The sequence below is a fragment of the Crotalus tigris genome, unplaced genomic scaffold (genome assembly GCF_016545835.1).
Source record: "Crotalus tigris isolate CLP2741 ecotype Arizona unplaced genomic scaffold, ASM1654583v1 scf7180000018550.1270297659:1495590, whole genome shotgun sequence".
In the NCBI taxonomy this organism is placed as follows: Eukaryota; Metazoa; Chordata; class Lepidosauria; order Squamata; family Viperidae; genus Crotalus; species Crotalus tigris.
The window spans coordinates 242414-263191 of NW_024097073.1; the positions used below are offsets into that span (position 1 = coordinate 242414).

The 20778-nt window shown below is 37.8% G+C and overlaps 1 protein-coding gene across 6 annotated transcripts in view; it reads left to right on the forward strand.

The window, feature by feature from the left end:
• Positions 1-20778, forward strand: part of SPTB (spectrin beta, erythrocytic) — a 126790-nt gene that overhangs the window by 48873 nt on the left and 57139 nt on the right. For all 6 annotated transcript variants that reach the window (XM_039354343.1, XM_039354346.1, XM_039354344.1 and 3 more), the window contains 9 exons: positions 2842-2993; positions 4867-5040; positions 7757-7848; positions 10141-10221; positions 10732-10847; positions 13992-14104; positions 15099-15286; positions 18016-18133; positions 18516-18674. In XM_039354343.1, coding sequence (XP_039210277.1) covers positions 2842-2993; positions 4867-5040; positions 7757-7848; positions 10141-10221; positions 10732-10847; positions 13992-14104; positions 15099-15286; positions 18016-18133; positions 18516-18674 — 1193 coding nt within the window. The remainder of the gene's footprint in view (positions 1-2841; positions 2994-4866; positions 5041-7756; positions 7849-10140; positions 10222-10731; positions 10848-13991; positions 14105-15098; positions 15287-18015; positions 18134-18515; positions 18675-20778) is intronic.

Genomic DNA, 20778 nt, shown 5'->3' on the forward strand with positions numbered 1-20778 from the left:
CCAGTACCAACTTTTGATGCTGAAACATTGAAAAACAGTGTAATCAAATGAGCTTAATTAAACTTTTACTTTATCTTGACCAATTGGACACCTCTTTCCTATTAGAAATAATGAGCTAAAAAGGGTGATTGTTTCTTGTGGAAGCAACGATAATCATAAATATATATACTTGTAAAAATGCAATTTAAAATTCTAATGAATGGATAAGCACTGTATCTTTCTAATTACTGAGCAGTCTGCTTTAACTTCAGTAACAAAGGAAATTCTAGTGTTAGTTTCTTTCCCTCTACTGAAGGCTTGATTCTGCCATATAATTCAAGTCAGGAATTTTAACAAAATCTGAAATAGTATCTGAAAAACACTGAGGCAATGCTATGAAAATATTACTTGTTCTTCAGTTTTCCTTTGTATTACAACTCAGCAGTTTGACTAAATAGCTTTTAAGCTTTGTGAAGTCAGGAGCTTATCAGAATAAAGGACAATTGAAAACAACAGCCCTGTGTACTTTTTCCCTGCAGAATAAATAAACTAGTAGCAGTCTGTATCTAGAATCCCTTGGGAGAGAGATTAGGCAAAATGGAAAGAGTTCTGAGAACGTTAAAACATTCTAGAGAAAGAATAAAGTTAACTGCAAACATGCAACACATTTATAGATATATTTATCAGGGAGGCAAAATTGGTTGCTTCTCTCTGTTAACGTCACAATACAAGGAACCTATTTGCCATGACATATTGTATAAAATGATCCTAACAAAACCTGGATTGTTAAATACTGTTTGGTACGGCTGTATCTATAATCTGTTGGCTCAGATTGGTGTTTCAGAGCCTATATGATCTTCCATGACCATAGGACATACCCCATGGATAGTTATTGAGTAAAATATTGGAATTTCCTGTATCTCTTAGTTCATAGCCAAGAAGACACCAGGAAGTTTGTATAGAGGACATAACATTACAGTGGGGAAAAAAATAGAGGAATATATCAGAAAATGAAATCTACTGAGGATTACAGAACAACAAAGATAAATTATGAATGGACCTATAACAGTAAGGGAAGTTTCAGAAGCTATAAAAAGATAAATTGGGAAAGGTGCCTGCTTAGCCAGATGGCTAATGAAGTCTGTATTATAAGTGTCTTGAGTATGAGCTCTTATATCTTCTACAAAGCTTGATAAACTCTATTGTACAGGAAGGAAAGATGCCAGAGACTTGGAAAGACACTAATGTTACCTTAACATCTAAAGAGGGAAAAGATTTCACTTTAGCAAGAAACCATAGACTAATATCACTATTGAATAATGATTATGCTATTTAAACAATTTTAGCCAAAAGTCTGAAAATAATTTTGCAAGAATTTATTCATGAAGATCAATGTGGGTTTTTAATCTAAAAGATAGTTAGAGGGCAATGCTAGAACTATGCTGGATATTTTGGAATATTTGGAACAACACAATGAAAAACAAGCCATGTTGTTCTCATTATGACATGGGCAGATATGCGCAGCTACCAGGATTGTGCAAATGGAAGAATGTTGAATGTTGAATCTAGTTTTAAAGAATGTGATTTTCAGTTTAGGGAAAGTGAAATTAACACATAACTTGCTGGTTCTCATACACCTGTATTTATCCAAATTCTATCATGTTGGAGCAACCTGATAACTTCAATGTGAAACTCTATATCTCTTATACTTTGAATAATTAATTGCATAGCTTGATCGTAACCTAATGATATTAAGAATAGTGGAGAGAGCCCATATGAAGACAGCTTATGCCTTATGGCTTGCTTCCAGGGCAAGGAAAAGTTATCTAACAGAACTAAAGGGGTCGGTCCAACTGGGAAGAACTGCATTTTGAGCCAGTAATTATCTTCATCTTCCAAACCCTGAGTATTTGGTGTTGGTTATAGCTAGGAAAAAAACCATGGAACTCTATTTTTATATATGACAATTGCAGCAAGATTACTGCATGCTCAAAAGTTTGATTATACCCACAATAGTGGAATGGTTGGTGAAGATGTTTGAACTTGCAGAGGTGGCTAAATTGATTTTCTTGATTAGAGAAAAGGCAGTATGAAAACCTCTAGTAGAGTTTTTTTACATCAAACAGAAAAAATGCAATTCTGCTTTTGATTATCAGAAAAAAAAGGTAATAAAAAATAAGCTTTTTGTAATCATAGAGTAAGAAATAACAATTGTATTTGCTGCAAAGGAAGTCAGAAACTTCTTTCTATTTTTTATCTTTTCTGTCTGCACTTTTGTCTATTTTTCTTTTCTTTCTTTTTCTTTTGTTTATTCTGTATTTGTATAATTTGTATGATTTTTGTTAGTTTTATTCTTTAAAACTTGTAATAAAATTTATATTAAAGAATTCAGTTATTTTGCATCCCAACTTCTGCAAACATGAGGAATATTAGCACCTGTTCTGGCCATGTCTCATTGCTCATTAGACACCCACAAGTACATATAGGGGTCAATGACGGGGCAGACAACAACACATCTGTTCAAGTTCCATAAGCTCTCTGTGTGTCCTCCATAACACCAGAGGCTAAGAAGAAAGAGTTATGTGGAAATAGTAAAGACAAAGTTTAACAAAACTCTTCTATGGCTTTTGATATTTTTTTTGATACTGCCCAGATGGCTAACCTTTCTCTGAAGTCTTAAAAATTGATTAGGATTTCTTTTAAAAAATGTTAATATTTTTATTTTCCATTAGGTTTCCCACTGTTTTCCTAGTTTTTCCAATAGGTAGTATACTGAAACTGGAATTTTGCTGAATTCACACAATTCTGTAGTTTTCATATGAATTAGTGTAGTTTAAGAGATTCTTTTTTTTCTAATTTCAGATGAGCGGGAAGCTGTGCAAAAGAAAACTTTTACAAAATGGGTGAACTCTCACCTGGCACGTGTAACCTGTCGCATTTCAGATCTTTATATGGACCTCAGAGATGGACGAATGCTAATTAAATTGCTGGAGGTGCTTTCTGGAGAGTTATTGGTAATGTTATTTTATTTCCCCAATTCTTATTTCCTCACTTCTCTAGAGTGTGTAAGGCAAGTCAATTGTCATCCTAATTCTAAAAGGAAATAACAGATTTGAAATATTATCACTGTCAAATATTTGGATCTATCTATCTATCTATCTATCTATCTATCTATCTATCTATCTATCTATCTATCTATCTATCTATCTATCTACCTACCTACCTACCTACCTACCTACCTACCTACCTACCTACCTACCTATCACATCATAATTCCTATGTGCATATCATAAGGTACTTCCACAGAAGGCTTTTTTCCAACACCTACTACTGATCTATGGGTTTCAAACTGCAGTTAATGTTTTCTGTCTCCACTTCAATCAGAGTAATGCTGGTGTGTTTCTTTGTGGTGCTGCTACTCTGTGAAATTTTTCTGTTGATTAGAAATCTTGACCCTCATTGTTGTATAGCTCTTGAACAAAATCTCCACTACCCTAAAACTTCAGATACTGTGGTGTCATGCCAAGGCAATATTTAAAATGCAACACCTTGGTATCTTTACAGCTTTCCCTTAGCAAGCACTTCATGTCACAAACAAAAAACTATGGATAGGAGAGAGAAAAACAAAAAATACATTTTCCCTTTTATATGGGTTGGGGCTAGGGCAGTGGTTCTCAACCTTTTTAATTCCGCGACCCCCAACCCATTGTAAGTTGAGGACTAAACCGGTCATAAGTCGAGGACTTAAACCGGTCGTAAGTCGAGGACTACCCAGCCGGTCGTACGTCGAGGACTTTCCCTGTCCGGGAGCACCACGCATGCGTGGTGCCTCCCCCTGCGCTGGCCGAGGCGTAGCTGGCAAGCGGCAGAGACTGAGCAGGCCGACCACCGGCTGGGCCACCAGCTGGCCCAGCCCAAGGGAGGTAAGGCACCCGCTGGAAAAGGGGGAAAAATGGTGGACAGCCTTGCTTGGCGACCCCCATGAAATGGTCGATTGACCCCATATGGGGTTGCGACCCATAGGTTGAGAACCGCTGGGCTAGGGGATTTTTATGGCTCCAGGATGGTAATTGTTTAGAGCATAGTACCTACATATTTTTGCACTCTTCTATTGGTTAACTCAAAGAACATGCTTCAAGCTGTTTTGAGGCCAACAGATGTAAAACAAAATCACATCAGTTTCTCAGCAGAAGAACATATACCAATAGATAACAAAATTATTGTTTCAGTGCACAGGATATGTATGTCTTCATAGCATGTGGAAGCATGGGAAGCCATTTTTAATATCTCCAAAGTTATTCTAAAGTCCCATAAGTACAGTATTTATACTGGTTTTGAGGGGATTGGTCGTAATGTATTAGCCAAACATTGTATCTTGGCCAATAGACTCAGGTAAGTAAACCTAAGCAGGTTATGTTTAGCACTAAAGGGTCGAAGAGTTTCTTTCAGTCAGCTATATGTTCTAAATGTGGCCTAGTGAAAGTTGTGGGGTTTTTTTGGTACCTTTATTTGCACTCTTCATTTTCTTTTTATTCTTCTTCTAGCACATAACATGTTCTGTTTTAATTAAGAGTACAGTGTATTGTATTTTGGTTCTAAGAATATAGTCTAATGAAACTGAACTACATCTGTTAGTTACAGGAAATCTTTAGTAGCTAAGGAGTTAATAGACAACCTTGCAAAGTATAAATGAAAGCTCTGTGCTCTGTTTTGAATTTATATGGAATTGGAAGCCTTATATTTAGTATAGCAAAGAATCTATACTATAGAATAATTCCTTGCATTATTGCAAGAATTAAAACCTCTTCTTCAAAAGACAGTAGATTGTACTTGTGTGCTTGATATGTTTAGTGTACTAATATAAAGCTAGTTAACTTAATTCCCCAGCCCAAGCCTACTAAAGGTCGTATGCGAATCCACTGTTTGGAAAATGTGGACAAAGCCCTGCAATTCCTCAAGGAGCAGCGTGTGCATTTGGAAAACATGGGGTCTCATGATATCGTTGATGGCAACCATCGCTTGGTGCTGGGCCTCATCTGGACAATTATCCTGCGCTTCCAGGTGAGTTTTCCAGAATCATTAGTAGGAAACTGGACAAGTCTACAATAGGGAATTTTCAGATACACATTTGCTTATTCCCAGCCTCACCATAGTTTAAAGACTGATGTAGCTGGAACTTCATTATCTGTTGAAGTAAATATATTAGTCCTATATTTTCTTTATGCAACTGAAGAAGGTAGCCTCCCCCTCCCCCCCCCAAAAAAAGAAAAGAAAAATAGCAGCTCTTATGACTACTGGATGGAAAATTCTGCTGTAAGCAGGGGGCAACGGAAGCACAAAGAGCATACTCCTGAAATCTAAGATCTCAATGCATAAAAGTATTTGGGTTTTTTTTTTTTTTCAAATAAAAGCAGCAGTTCCATTGCTGTTGAAAAAAACTCTCTTTATGGATTTTTCAAATCCTACAGAGGGTTTTGGTGGAAATGTCATCAGCGATTATTTCAGATGTGAACTTATACACAAACATACATATGTACACAAACTGTTGTTTGATAAAAGTTCCTGTCATATTGGCCTTTGGGCCACAGATAAAAATCAGTCAGTTATTCATGTCTGTTCTGACATTAGTGGAAATAAAAAAATATGTGCTATTTTCAAAGCAGCATTTTCACCCTTCTCTCAATGCAATTTGTGTGGATCTAGCACATTTAATTTACAGTGTAATTGATGATACAGCTAACAGGCTGGTACTGACTTCTGTTGGCCACTTGCTGCTGCAAACATATCTTTATCCCTGCAGTTGTGGAGTGCTGTCCTCCATGGTCATTCTTGGCTTCTGCAGAGGCATTTGCTCAAGTAAAGTTTGGCCAGCATTTTCCTAAACACTTCCTAAGTCTACATGGGCTTCTTGTATTCACAGGTTTTAATTGTCTTTAAAACAGAACTAAACTTATCTTTAAAAAAATAAGACTAGTTCTCTCTTGAGTGTTGCATAAGAGATCAATTTAAATAAGGAAAAAAAATCTAATTTCTGCCATCAGAAAATGTATTACAGGTTTGCTGCTGCTGCTGCCTACTAAAAAGGATTTTGCTGTGCTGTTTACTGTTTTTATTATGGCAAGAAGGGCTGTTTTTTCTATTGCTACATTATTATGCCTATTAAGCTATTTCTGGGAGTAGCTACTTTTGCTGCCGGCAGTGCCATTCTCATTCAGCATATTTGAACCTGGAGCTGCTTTTATTGATGGCACCTTTCTATTTTATTCTGTGCCCCTCCTCCCCACGTTAGGCTGGTTGACAAGTTATATGGGGTAAAGCAGGAAGAGTGCTTTCAATCCTCCTCACTGTTCTTCCATACCTGTATGTGTTAAATTAGACAACTTGACTTGAGCTATACGTGTGTTCAAAATACCAGTGGTTTTTCTTGCTGGCAGATGACATTTTTTGGGAGGGGGAATTTGTTATAGGACATTTGTTAAGCTAGAGGAATCTATCAGTTGCTTCTCTCTTATTAGGAAGGATTGGTGGATAAAACTTTCCTGAACTATTTGTGCCCCACTAATTTTTTCTTACTTATTTTTAATGATGCAAGGAGAAAGGTGAGAAAAGTTTTCAATAAGAGTATGCCTGTTAAGTCTTACAATTGCTCAGAAGAAAATTCCAGAGTTCAGTTTGATTCCTCAGAATTGCAAACACAACTATTGGGAAAGTGAAATAACTGTTGGCTGATTTCCTTTTTTGTTGGTATCATGCCAGTGGGTGCATTATTTTAAATAGGCACACCACACCAATGTAATTATGTTTCAGGTTTTCTGTGCTACATTTCATAATATTTCTATAGCACTTGTTAATTTTATGTTGTAAATTGATATGAGAATTTATTGAGAAGTTCCAAAGAAAGAGTAACATAATATTGTAAATTCTTGAACAAACTTGTTTTCATTAGAACTGCTGGACAGAATTAACAAGCAATCTATAGTATATAATAGTTTTAAAATAGCACGGAATAAGTGTTGTGGAGAATATTATATAAAAAAGAGTTTTATTCAAGGCTACAAGGGTGAGGAACATGGCCATTCTCCCACTGATACTGTATAAACCAGGAATAATTTAGAACTAATTAGAAGACTGAGATCCTTTGTAAAACACAGACACAAAAATTAAAAATGGGATAATTCCATATTTAAATGTTGCAGATAATTTTTATGTAATGCAGTTGTTTTAAGATAATCCCTACCAAATTTGTCTTTTCCAATGGTTAGAGGAGAAACTGATTTTGATGGCAAAATTATTAGTTTAATTGTAAAATAGGTGATTGGATTTGTAAAATAAATAATTCAAATGATCATATAGTTAATTTTGTCTATTACCATAATCATTTGAAAGATTCAGGACTTTATCTTAAAATAGTTCCACCAAATTAAAGTGAGTTTCTTCCAGATTGTAATATTTGAGGATTACAGCCATATGTGACTTGTAAATAAATAATCTATTTAGAGAAAATACATCTCAAAAATAGTTCAATAAAAAAACAATCATAAACATTTACAAGGCACATTCAAGCAATTTGGACTGAATTTTTGGAAATGTTATAATAATATGAAGGGAAATTAAGCAAGTACTTTTTACCTTTCTTCAACCCAACTTTCTATAAATCATTTATGGTAAGATCTCTATCAGATTATATGTGTAAAGATCAGAGCTATACAAATAAAAATATGCACAAAATAAGCATCTGAAATTACAATTATTGTGGAATTTTTTCCTTTTAATTTAGATCCAGGATATCATTGTTCAGACTCAAGAAGGCCGGGAAACCCGTTCAGCAAAGGACGCATTATTACTTTGGTGTCAAATGAAAACTACAGGGTATGATATTGCTATTTTTTCTCTCTCTAAACACATTGTGACTTGCTGATTAAACCTATGGTATCAGCTAGGTAAATACTAAATATTAAGCAAATCTACACAGAATCTATGAAAACTGACCAGGTTTCCACCCAGTTCATGTCGGTGATAGTATGAAACCATTAAACAATCAAATTAAAACACAAGGACAGAACTGTCTAGCGCATAGACAGAAAACTGTGCTTAAATGTACTTTGCTTGGAGCCTTATTTGATTTGTAATGTATTTAAGGAAATTGGTTTTTGACTTTTTGTTTGAGATTGGTTGAAAAAAAAATATTCTGCCAATATTACAGTACAGTGTTAGTGGTGGGGAGGGAGAGAGCAAAGAATTAAGATAGCTAGTATGTGAAATTCTCCTGTTCATCTTCTAGGCATGCTGACATTCTGTTTCAGGTGGTATGGATGGATTCAACTATGTGAAATATGATAATATTTGCAGAACTCACAGTAGAATTCAGCATTGTTTTAAACAATTGCCGCAAGAGAATACAAGGAACAACGCAGCTAAAAAAAATCTGAAAATGAGACTTGGATGTTAGAACAATCCTTTTGATCATCATGTGGAGAAGGGGCGGTGTACTTCCCCCCCCTAAAATATTATTCTGTGTTCAGTCTTCTCCAACCTGATGTTCCAGATAGATCAGACAAACCTGTGACTCAGAGTTCCCAGTCAGCATAAGGCTAGAGAAAGTTACTATTTATCATCTGCAAATTTTGGGTTGGGTGAAGTCACAGAGATGCTAAAGGAATGAACTGAAATTGACAGAAGGGTTACATTTAGTAAATTTCAGTTGTGATGGAATGTAAACTTAAGCCTGGAAACTGGGAAGAGATGAACAAATTGTTAAGGAAGAAGAAAGTTGGGGAAATATTTCTTAGTCCTAAGAAGGAAGAAAGCAAGAGAAAGCCAAGAGACCCTCATCTGATTTTGTTTGGTATAAGACAGTGATGGCGAAACATTTAGAGACCGAGTGCCCAAAAAGTGGCACCGCCCCTTGCCCCACCCCTGCTCTGCCCCCCATCCCCTGCCCCGCCTGCCCGCAGGGCCACTCACCGCCTCCAGGGCCCGCCGCAGATCACCCAGGCAGTCCAGCAGCGCTATGGCAGTCATGCCCTCTCCCCGTGCCCTGCAGCATCAACTGTGCATGATGGGGCGTGAGGGCAGAGCCTTGTCTATGCTGCGCTGCTCCACGTGGGCCATGCTTAGGGGCAACTATCCTTCAGGGGGCTGCTGGTGAGGAGGGGGTCGTGGCGGGAGGCAAGGCTGGGGCAACAGCACGTGTGCCCAGAGAGAGTGCCGCCTCTGGCACCCATGCCATAGGTTCGCCACCACTGGTATAAGAAGTAGTAGAGAGAAATTTGGTCAGGCTTTCTAGATTCTGTTATACCTACAACAATAACAAGCATTCTTGACAACTCTATGCCTCTTGTTTCCTGATTGTGGCTTCCTCTTGGATATTGAGCATTTGAGACTTTTCTCCCTTATCGTATATACAATATATCTATATCTATATCTATATATCTATATATATTCAAAAGATAAAAACGAGCACCAGGAGGTAAAACAATTAAATGTTTAATAAATAAATAACCAAGCTTTCGATGGCTATATTGCTGCCATCATCGTCAGGGTGTTAAAAGCCAGAGGGCTTTTATATATATTGAACATATATATATATGTTCAATGATGCAATCTTCGAACTCCGGGAAGAGTATACTCCAGTTATTTATTGTTAAAACAACATTTAAAACAATAAAAACAGTTATATACAAGATTAAAACAACTTAGCTTTCGCTGGTCCTCTGTTTCTTTCAAATCCCAAGCTTCTTCTTTTTCTTGTGCAACAGTCAAAATCTCTTCAACTGCTTAATTGTTTTCAACATCGTGGGCAGGGTGTTACTTATGGAACCATGTTTTTTTTTCTCTCCGTGGAAAAAGATATCTTGAAATGAGCTGCTTTTTTCATTTATTCTGTTGTAAAATAGACAGAATGGATAGAAATGTCCTGTGTGCTTTAGGTAACCCAGTGTTGCCCATCTGAATTATTATTTATCCGCCCAAACTAAATATCATTTTTCCAATGGCAGAAAATCTGTACTTCCAAATACCAATTAAAAATGGCTTGTTTAACTGAAAGTGGCTCTTTTGTCTAGAGAAAAGTGCATCCTATACTTCATTAGATTATGATTTTGTAACTGTTTTTTATGACTGATATTGTTTGTGTCCCCTTTCTTTATCTTTGTAATATAGCTATCCCCATGTTAATGTCACCAACTTCACCTCCAGCTGGAAGGATGGTTTGGCTTTTAACGCTCTTATTCACAAGCACAGGTAAAGATAGTCTACAAAGATCTAAGCTTTTTAATTTTTTTTTTTTTTTTTTTTGCTAATGTCTAGGTTTGACTAATCACCAGAGTGCATAGCCGCACACTTGCTACAAAGGCTTATTAGCCACCATCACTCCATACAAATTTTGCCTCCTTACTTCCAAGGTCAGGTGCAAAACTGACTAGTATCACCCTCTCAATTTCTGATGCTCAGAAATGAGTAGCGTGGCTTATGTAGCCAAAATTGCACCATCTTCACCGAAAAAATATTGACAGACCCCAAGGTTTGAGGACTATTATACAAAACAGGGCATGGGGAAGGAGGACCCAGTAGTCCGTATACTGCAACAGAAGGATGCAGAAGATTTTGGATGAAGTGGTATGCAGGCATGGCTGGAACATTGATCAAGGGCACACCATATTTGATAATTTCAAATTAATTTACCATAGCAGAGCTGGTACCATATTGTGTTGTTTAAAAATACACGGGTTTTTTTTCCCCCTTCATTTCTAGGCCTGACCTAATTGACTTTGAAAAATTGAAACACTCAAATGCCAGGCACAATTTGGAACATGCTTTCAGTGTAGCAGAGCGGCAACTTGGTATCACACAACTTCTTGATCCAGAAGGTGAGTGCACTTGGCTCAATGCCAGCCTTTTTAAATTGAGAATTGAGCTGACAGGGCAAAGTTAAGAATTATATAGAATAATGATAGCAGAAGCTAAGCAATTGGTGCATAATATTTGCCTGTTAAAGTTCATGAAACAATTCAGTCTATAAACATGGATACTTGTTTGTTTCCGCAATAGTGTATTCTTAAGCTATCAGGAAACTCTCTGTATATAAGCCCTCTGAAATGAATGAGAATGAGTCCTGTCTCTTTGCCCACTTCAGAGCTCTTTTTCAAACAGGCATTTATTTTATTTACTAGGCTTAAAAGCATTACAATCAAATTAACTCTGAGCAATGTACAATTTCCCAAGTCTGTAACTTGGTTAAAATCAGACAAGATAAATAGACAATATAAATATAACATTTTGTATATCTTGATAAAAAAAAAACCCACAGATCACAATACAACCACCTCATTGTCAAAGGATTAGTCAGAGCAACTCTGCTTCTGCATTTTTAGGTGTAGTATCATTAGTACTTTTAATTATGATATTTTGTCAATTATTTTTGTTTGAATTGCTTTTAATTTTGCTTGATCTATTTTTTTATTTATAAGCTGCCTTGAATTTTTATCATAGAAAGGTGAGATTCAGTATCTAAGTAAATATCTCTGCTGTGCGTAGTCACAAATTAACTATGTTGTATATGATATAGAATTTTTGTTGAGAGATTCATTCTTTCAGTTGCCTTCCATAAATGCATTTCTGTAAAACATTCCATGTCATCATCTTTTCCCCTTCATTCTCTTTGCTTAACATGAAAATGTGTTAATTTTTAACAATAGCCTGTCATAGTTATTTTATTTTTGAAAATGTTTAAAAGGAAATCTGACCTAGAGTATTATGAGAAGACTGTCAGAGGATTGGCTCTGATTCCTTACTGCTGGGTGAAGCAACACGATGCCTGCAGGCACAGCTGTATCCGCCGTGGACACTCCCACACTTCCTTTGGCACTCAGCAGGCCCCTTCCACCCCACCTGGTTTCTTTATCTTCGAAAGCTGGAAATTAGCAGAGTTCAGACTTCAAATCTTGCGCTCATTCACTCCCTACGTATATTTAATCTCCACTGGGGCCTAGGGCATTTTTCTAAACAAAAAGAGCCTGGAATAACTCAAATCTTGATCTTTTCATTTCTGCTCAGTCTTCCGTTTCTCTGAAATTAAAATAAAAGCAAGAAAAGTTACTGGCAGGTGAGGTAATAGCAAGAGAATCAGTTTGTTTGGGGCGGGGGGGGGGAGGGAGGAAAGGAAAAAAAGATGGAAGCCATTGAAAAATCCACTCAGCAGAGGAGTGGAATAATATGAGAACAGAAAGGGAAGCTGAAGCTAGGAAAGCTAGCGCAGGGAGAGAAACAAATGAAAAGCAACCTTTGAGAAGAGGACAAGTGTGCAAGTGGCAGGGGTTTGTATAATAATTAAGGTTGCAGTTGTACAGTGTGTCTGAATGGAAGCATTGGAAGGAGAGATTGGGATTGAAAAATGAAAAAGGCATGCTTCTGTGTGTTGACAATGAAGGATAGGGGTTTTGTTTTGTTTTGTTTTTTTGATATTGTGGGACATTGGGAAAGCTTCATGTATTTGAAGTAAACTATTTTGGAGATCTTCCTACTTGGGAAAATAACTTGATTAATACTGATTTTCAAATAATGTATTTAAGTTTAATTTAGGCATAATTTATGAAATTTGTCCAGTCCTTATCTCTGAAATGAGCTTCCTACTCATTAAGTTATCGTAGTTCATAAGCCATGATTTATGGTTTAGTGTGTTGTGTGGACTTTGCTTATTGTAGTTTATTCAGAGCACTATGGTTAAGAACATCATGTCTTCCTACAGTAATGTGACTCAGCCATTTTGTGATTGTACCCATGTACTTTTTATTCACATGCTCAAAAAGATTGATGATCCTTCAATACACATGGCTGAACTTCCCAATTCAGTTTAATAGAGAGAACAAATCCAAGCTTTACTGATTTGTAGGTATAATAAAAAAGAAAATTCTTAAGGTAGAAAAACTCTCATATTGAATTTATCTATACATATAAATAATTATCAGATTAGCAAGATAGAATTTACAACTAATAGTTAAATAGCTAATTTATGATCAGTCATACATTTCTCTAATCCTGTATTTATTGATAGCTAATCTCTGACCCATTTTTGATGATAATCCTGCTCCCAACATTAACAACTTTTACTTTGAGTATGTGCAGATTGCTTCTGCTTCATTACTGAGGAAAAATACGGGTCTCTAGCAACTACAGATAGTCCTCAACCTATGACCACAATTGAGCCCAAAATTTCTGTTGATAAGTGAGACAATTGTTAAGTGAATATTGCCCCATTTTCTTGCCACAGTTGTTAATGAATCACTGCAGTTGTTAAATTGGTAACACAGTTGTTAAGTGTATCCGGATTCCACACTGACTTTGCTTGTCAGAAGGTTACAGAAGGTGATCACATGACCCCAGTACATTGCAACTGTCATAAATATGAATCAGTTGTAAAGCATTTGAATTTTGATCATGCAGCCATGGGAATGTGCAATGGTCGTAAGTCTGAAAAATGATTATAAGTCACATTTTTCAGTACAGTTGTAACTGAACAGTTGCTAAATGAACTGTTGTATGTCAAGGAGTACATGTAATATTGGATAATCTAGTTAATTTACAGTATGTAATGCTTACATCATGCAAATTTCACCTATCACGTCTGTTTAATAAATGCATGTCCTGGTATTCAGTACAGTATGTTGCTACTTTAAGTCTTTTAAAAAAATCTTTGCCATAGATTCATTATAATTAATAATGTAATCATTTGCACTTTTTGGTTGTTTATCAGGGACTGTTCTCTATATTATTCTCCAATAAATAAATAATGTTCATGCTAGAAAACAAGTTTTTATTAGCCTAGTTATACTCCCATGCTTTCTGTTTTTTTTGTACTTTGAAATCAACAAAGTGATCCCATGGTGAACACTATTGATTGTATAGCTCTCTCCAAAATATAATCTCTCCAACATAGTTCAGACCAAACTCCTATCTGCTGTCAGGTTCTGCTTTCAAACAAATAATTTTCTCTTGGAAATCTATTTGCTGCTCAGATGTTTTTACGGAGAATCCAGATGAGAAATCCATTATCACTTATGTGGTTGCTTTCTATCACTACTTTTCGAAAATGAAGGTGCTTGCTGTAGAAGGGAAAAGAGTTGGAAAGGTAAGAACACAGTCATATAACTCTTGAGCAACATAATTTTTAATATTTTAGAATTGTTTCTTAGTATTCCTTCTATCATCTGAGCAAAGGTAGACGATAAGGAAGCAGTAGCAGGCTGGAAATTCATGGCTTTTTTGTAGCCCATGTCTATTTTCATGATGCATGTCCACAACTGCATTTAAAAAAAAAAAAAAACTATACAGAAGCCTGGTCAACAGTACTGCTGTGGCTATTATCAGTATAGCTCTTATTTGGAAAATTAGCTGCCGCCTTACACTGTTTTCAATCTCTACCAGATTACATTACAGTGCTATGAACTTATTTGTTTGTTTGTATCTATCTTTATTATTTTTACAAATAACTCAGGACCATTGCTTCAATCTCTAGAAACCAGGTTACATTGTAGTGCTATGGACTTTACGTATGTATATATGTATACATAATATACATATATACTCTATTATTTTTACAACTAACTCAAGATTTCATTGGTTCCTGTTCACCAATATGCAGGAGGCTGAAGCAATTGAATCTGTAGGATTAGAAGGTGGAAGACCCATAATTTGGGAAATTATAGGAAATATCTCAATTGAACTTCAAGGATACCACATAAGGAAAGTCTGTCTTATGGAATGTGTGGATATATTTGTATATAAATTAATGTAGCAAATCTATGAACTGGAGAATGGAATATGGGCATGATCATTCTTGTTCAACAACTCAACATTTGGTACAATGCTGCCAGTATGAAAGCTGTCAAAGTTTTCCTTTTAGAGCCTTAAAGCTGGTGGTTCTTAATCAGGCTTGACACCCTTGCGTGCCTTGCAGAATTTCTAATGTGATGAAGTCAAACTTGTTGACACTGGAAAATTTCCATCTGCCGGATCTGGAAGTTCATAAAGGTCTTACTTAACATATTTTCAATAGCAGCAGCATGTGCCAGTTGAGCCCCAGTATGAGTTGTTTGGTTTTTCTCTCCCCCCCCCACCCTCAGGTAATGGACCATGCAATGGAGACTGAGAAGATGATTGATAAATACAGTGGATTGGCTTCAGACCTGCTGATGTGGATAGAACAGACCATTACTAATCTCAACAGCCGCAAGTTTGCTAATTCTCTGACAGGCGTGCAGCAGCAACTCCAGTACTTCAGTACATATCGCACAGTAGAAAAACCACCCAAGTAAGCACTTTCACCTGGAAGAAAGTGGGTTTTTCTTTTTCTGAGAGGGAAGGATGCGAAAATTATGCCTATCTTCATTGTGACTCATTTGGCTATGATCTGAGGCTTTCAGAAGTGTTAAACATTAGCACATCATGTCGTTGATGATGTAATGAATAAGAGTGAGGAGATGGCTTGAAGGAGAAAAACATATCTTGCAAGCTGCAGTCTTTTCTCTTGTTTCAAACTGAATGAATTTGAAGAATGTTGATATAAAATTAGGTGAAATAAATCATCTGATTTAATATTTATTTATTTATGAGACTTATATACCGCTTTAAGTGCAAGCACTCTCTAAGCGGTGTACACCAGTAAGCAATGTATAGATATATATATTTACATTGCCCCCAACAATCTGGGTCCTCATTTTACCTACCTCGGAAGGATGGAAGGCTGAGTCAACCTTGAGCCGGTGAGATTTGAACCACTGACCTGTTGAACACAGTCAGCTAAAGTGGCCTGCAGTACTGCACTCTAACTGCTGTGCCACCTCGGCTCATTTCAGGATAATGAATGGAAATAGTCTCTTCCATTCCCTCCAAAGATGTTAAGTAACAATTTGTGAACCAAATGTCACCTAACATTAGTTTCTTCCAGAAAGTAAAATGTGTAGAAAGGTATAGCTTTAGAAATAGAACCCTTAGGACAGTGATGGTGAAACTTTTAGAGACCAAGTGCCCAAACTGCAACCCAGAACCCACTTATTTATTGCAAAGTGCCAGGATTGCATCAACATTGTGATGCCCTCGGGGGCGGGGGGCGTGGCCCACTGGGTGGCCATGGTGGGGTGGTCGTAGCCACCTCAATGTTGCTTGTGGGGGGACGCCTGTGGGGGCTGGGCAGGGTTGGGGGAGATCCAGAGGTTGTCTGGTGGGTGAAGCGGTGGGCAAGAGGCTCGTCCTGTGGGGTGAGGCAGGGGGCAGGGCAGGGGTACCTTTGCCATGGAGCAAGGCGAGGCAGGGGCCTGGGCGACAGCTGCCTGACACCCCCCCCAGAGGCCAGTGAGCTCATGGGGGCCAACAGTGTCCATCAGCAGCCACAGCCTGCTGGCCCCTTGACCAGCGCATTCTGGGGCTCCGCAGCCCACTGCCAATACCGGGCCAGCCCTCCAGCAGCAGGTGGTGTAGGGGGGCACATGATGCAGACCTCTGGATGCGCTTATCCATCCCATCTGTTTTTGGTTGCGGTTGGAGAGCAGATCGCTGCTGGTCATCTTGGCCCCCTCTCAGATCTTGCCCTTGGCCCATGCATGGAGCCTGTTCCCCTCGCTCACCCAACCTGTGCGAGCTGCTGGCGGCGGCAGTGCACGTGCCCACAGAGAGGGCTCTGAGTGCCACCTCTGGCACGTATGCCATAGGTTCACCACCACTGCCTTAGGATGTAGATACATTACACAGAATGCAGTCTGATATGTACTAACATAACAGTTGACGCCACTCAATAACTTAAGAGCTAATTCTTAGTAAATATTAGTGGAATTGCCCCAAATACCCTGAATTTGTACTACCCACCTGGATTAGCAGCAGTGAAAAATTTCCAAATGTGCAAGATCTTAGGCACACTAATGTGTAAGTGCCTGTTACTGCTGAAACCTCCCATTTAGTGTTTCAAATCAATTGTTGCTGTGATGGTGGATCGAGTCTCAGAAACAGGTTTTGACAAACAGTGGCAATACTCTAATTTCTGCACTTCTTTACACTGAAAAGAAGAAGAAAAAGCGCTCTACCATCTAATAATTCCCCACACAACTGCATCCCACAAGGGAGGAATCTGGGTACTATAAGTAGTCCCTGACTTATGACCACAGTTGTTAAGTGAACCATGTGGTTGTTAAGCAAAACCAGCTTTCCCCATTGACCGTTTATTGGAAGCCGGCTAGAAAGATCACAGAGAGTGATTTCCATGGCCCTGAAATGGTGCAATCATCATGCTAATTGTTAGTTGCTTGAATTTTGATCATGCGACTTTGAGGTTGCTGCAACGGTCTTGAGTGAGAGGACCTGTTGTAAGTTATTTTTTTCGGTACCATTTTAACTTTGAATGGTTGTTAAACAAATGGTTGTAAGTTGAGGACTACCTATATTTCAAACATAGCTGACTGAAAAATGGGTTCCCCAAAATCCATTTGGGTTGCTAAAAGCAAAGGAAAGCAAATGTACTTGTCCTTTTGCAAAAAGAAGAAATTGCTGTGAAAAGAAGAAATTGTGACAAATGCAGATTTCTCTGAATGCTTAATAATGCTTTTTTTTTTTGTGAGATCCCTTCTGCAAATTATGAAAAATATAATTAGAGGCTTTCTCTGCCGCAAATTAACTATTTCAGTATGGAACAAGAAGCATGATCTAATTACTGCTTATTCCCTTTCCTACTGAAGAACTGATCAGAAATTCTGTCTCAATTTTCTGTAGGTTTGGATTTCAGCCAATGCCTCTAAAGGGATTGAATTCCAATATTTTAAAGCCAGCTTTCTTCTCTCCTTCCTTACTATTGTATAAATTGCAATAGCCACCTTAATAAACACTAATTAGTTCACTGAAAAGATACTTCAAATACAGTATTACTTTTTAATTATTTTGTTGAAATCCTGATTCAGAAAAATGTATCTCAGTGACAGGGTTGCATGCATTACATTACTCTTCTTTGAGATCTTTTAGACTCTAAAGATGTTTTCTTATATTTGTCTGTTCTAGATTTCAAGAGAAGGGGAACTTAGAAGTTCTGCTTTTTACCATCCAGTCCAGAATGAGAGCAAACAATCAGAAAGTGTATACTCCTCATGAAGGAAAACTCGTGTCTGACATCAACAGGGTATCTAAGATACAGCCTTTTAATACAGTTACATCCTTAATTAGTGAAGTTTTTTCTCCCTCTTTCTTAATTCTTAGCTTGATGGTTGGAAAAGTGGGAAAGCCATTTGTTTGCATGTAAATGAATACAGCTTCAGTCTTGAATTTTATGTACCAAGAAAAGTTCTGAATTGTAAAAGAGTACAAATGCCAACTCTTAATAGTGTTCTAATTTTATTCTATATTGTCATGTGTCATTGTAGGAAAACTTTAAATGGCAGATTGGGAAAGATATTGTGCAGTTATATAGCTAGCATGGAAAATGAGTGTTAAATAGATTTACATTTATCTAATAGTCACATACATTTCTGTAGTTTATTTAGAAAGTATTCTTATTTGCACAGGCCTGGGAGAAGTTGGAAAAGGCAGAGCATGAACGGGAACTAGCACTGAGAAATGAGCTTATAAGGCAGGAAAAGCTGGAGCAACTTGCCCGACGCTTTGATCGCAAGGCCGCAATGAGAGAGACCTGGCTTAGTGAAAATCAGCGCCTTGTGGCACAGGTAATAAAGAACTGTCTTGGACTTTACAGGGTATATACAGTGTATATACTTTACAGTGTATATACTTTACAGTGTATATACTTTCTGAAAAACCTTCTGCACATAAAGCATTTAATCCAAAGCCAGAAAGTACATGCGTTTTGATCTTTGGTATCTTGGTAATAAATAATTATTTTAAAACTATCTTTTTTAATGGAAACACAAAATGTGAATGAAGCTTGTCATCTTGGGGAATACTATTTCTTACATTCAGAGTACACTTACATTCAGGCACACTTTGTGGCCTGAACTGTTGAAAGAAAAGTCTTCATCCTGGTTCGTCCAAGCCGGGGATAAATAAACAACATGGCGACTGCTTTAGAAAGAAGGTTGCAGTTTATTGAAGAGCCAGACCGAAAGATGGTTCTGGCAGTAAAGAGGAGAGACTAGAGCAGCGGTTCTCAACCTATGGGTCGCAACCCCATTTGGGGTCGATTGACCATTTCACAGGGGTCGCCAAGTAAGGCTGTCTGCCATTTTTTCCCCTTTTTCCGGTGGGTGCCTTACCTCCCTTGGGCTGGGCCAGCTGGTGGCCCAGCCGGTGGTCAGCCTGCTCCGTCTCTGCCGCTTGCCAGCTACGCCTCAGCTGGCACAGTGGGCAGCACCACGCATGCGAGGCACTCCCAGGCAGGGAAAGTCCTCGACTTATGACCTGTTGGGTAGTCCTCAACTTACGACCGGTTTAGTCCTCGCCTTAAGACCGGTTGGGGGTCGCGGCATTAAAAAGGTTGAGAACCACTGGACTAGAGGGCTGAGCACATGTGGGTAGTAGGTTTTTATACCCTCTGAAGCCTTTTGTTTGAAGTTGCTTCCTTTTCCTGTGTTGTGGCTTTGTATTTCCCATGTCATGTATTCTGACCTGAGTCTGGGTGTGCCTTTCTGGTATTCTGATGGTGATGGGTTAGTCCTATTATGACCAAAGATCATAACATATCCTGCTTCCCTGGTGCTGGGGCTAATGACTCTTAGAGTTTGGGTGGGGTATGTAGATTTTAGGTGTCTTTTCTTAAGCTTCTAGCTCCAATTTTCCTCATGGTTTACATCTGCATTTGTACAGAGCTGGCTTCTGCTTGGGGGAGGAAGACCTGGGTTATCAAGGAAAACTGGGCAAGCTTTTCTGTCTCTTTAAGATTCTTGGAGGAAATATATTTTTCTGTCCTTTTAATATTTCCTTCTCTGGGGGAGCTAACTTCCCAAAGAACCATGTGGGAATTTTGTGTACATGTGAGCAAATATCTCCCATTGAATAATATGTACATGAATCAAAGCCGGAACTATTGGGACTAAACGTGAGCGAGCGTGTGGTGAACATGCTATATATACGTTCTATGTCCTGACCATTAAAACGGTCACACAAGTGCACATATAGGATTTTCAGCTCTTACTCTGATGATGTCAACAGCTAGTTGATGAAAGCTCAGTGGTAAAAAAGCTATTTTACATCCTGGAGTTTACTAATTTTATTGATTTTTAAAGAAAATGTTTACACCTGGGGTTCAAGTATTCAGAATAATCAAATATATGAATCAAGTATATACAGTCACCAGGATATTCCAAGTAATCAATATCTAATATATAAAATAAAATGATTTTTCACAAGCTCTGAGTTTTTGCAAGAAGTTTTCTGAATGAGGGTTAGCAGGAGAGAGTTTGGTGGAAGTTAGATGGAGGATAAATCCAGAAATAGGTGCAAAACTTAAAATTTTAGAGAGTTGTGCGTGATAAGTTTTCTAGTCCCATCTTAGACATCAAAAGCCAGCTGGGTGACATTGGTTCAGTCATACACTCTCAGCCCAGCCCACCTTACAAGATTGTTGTAGGAAAAATAGGAGGAAGGATCATTTGGTTTGTTTGCTACCTTAAAAATCAAGCAAATAATAAAATGTAACTTGATTTGATCAAATTACACCAGCAGTATATTCATGGCTATGTGAGTTTCATGTGAGATGTATTTACGATGGAGTCTTCAAAATATCACAAATCCTTTGTTCTTTGAAAATGGCCTGCTTTCCTATTTCGTACTTTGAATGTACTATTTGTATACAGTATAGCCATTTTTTGCATC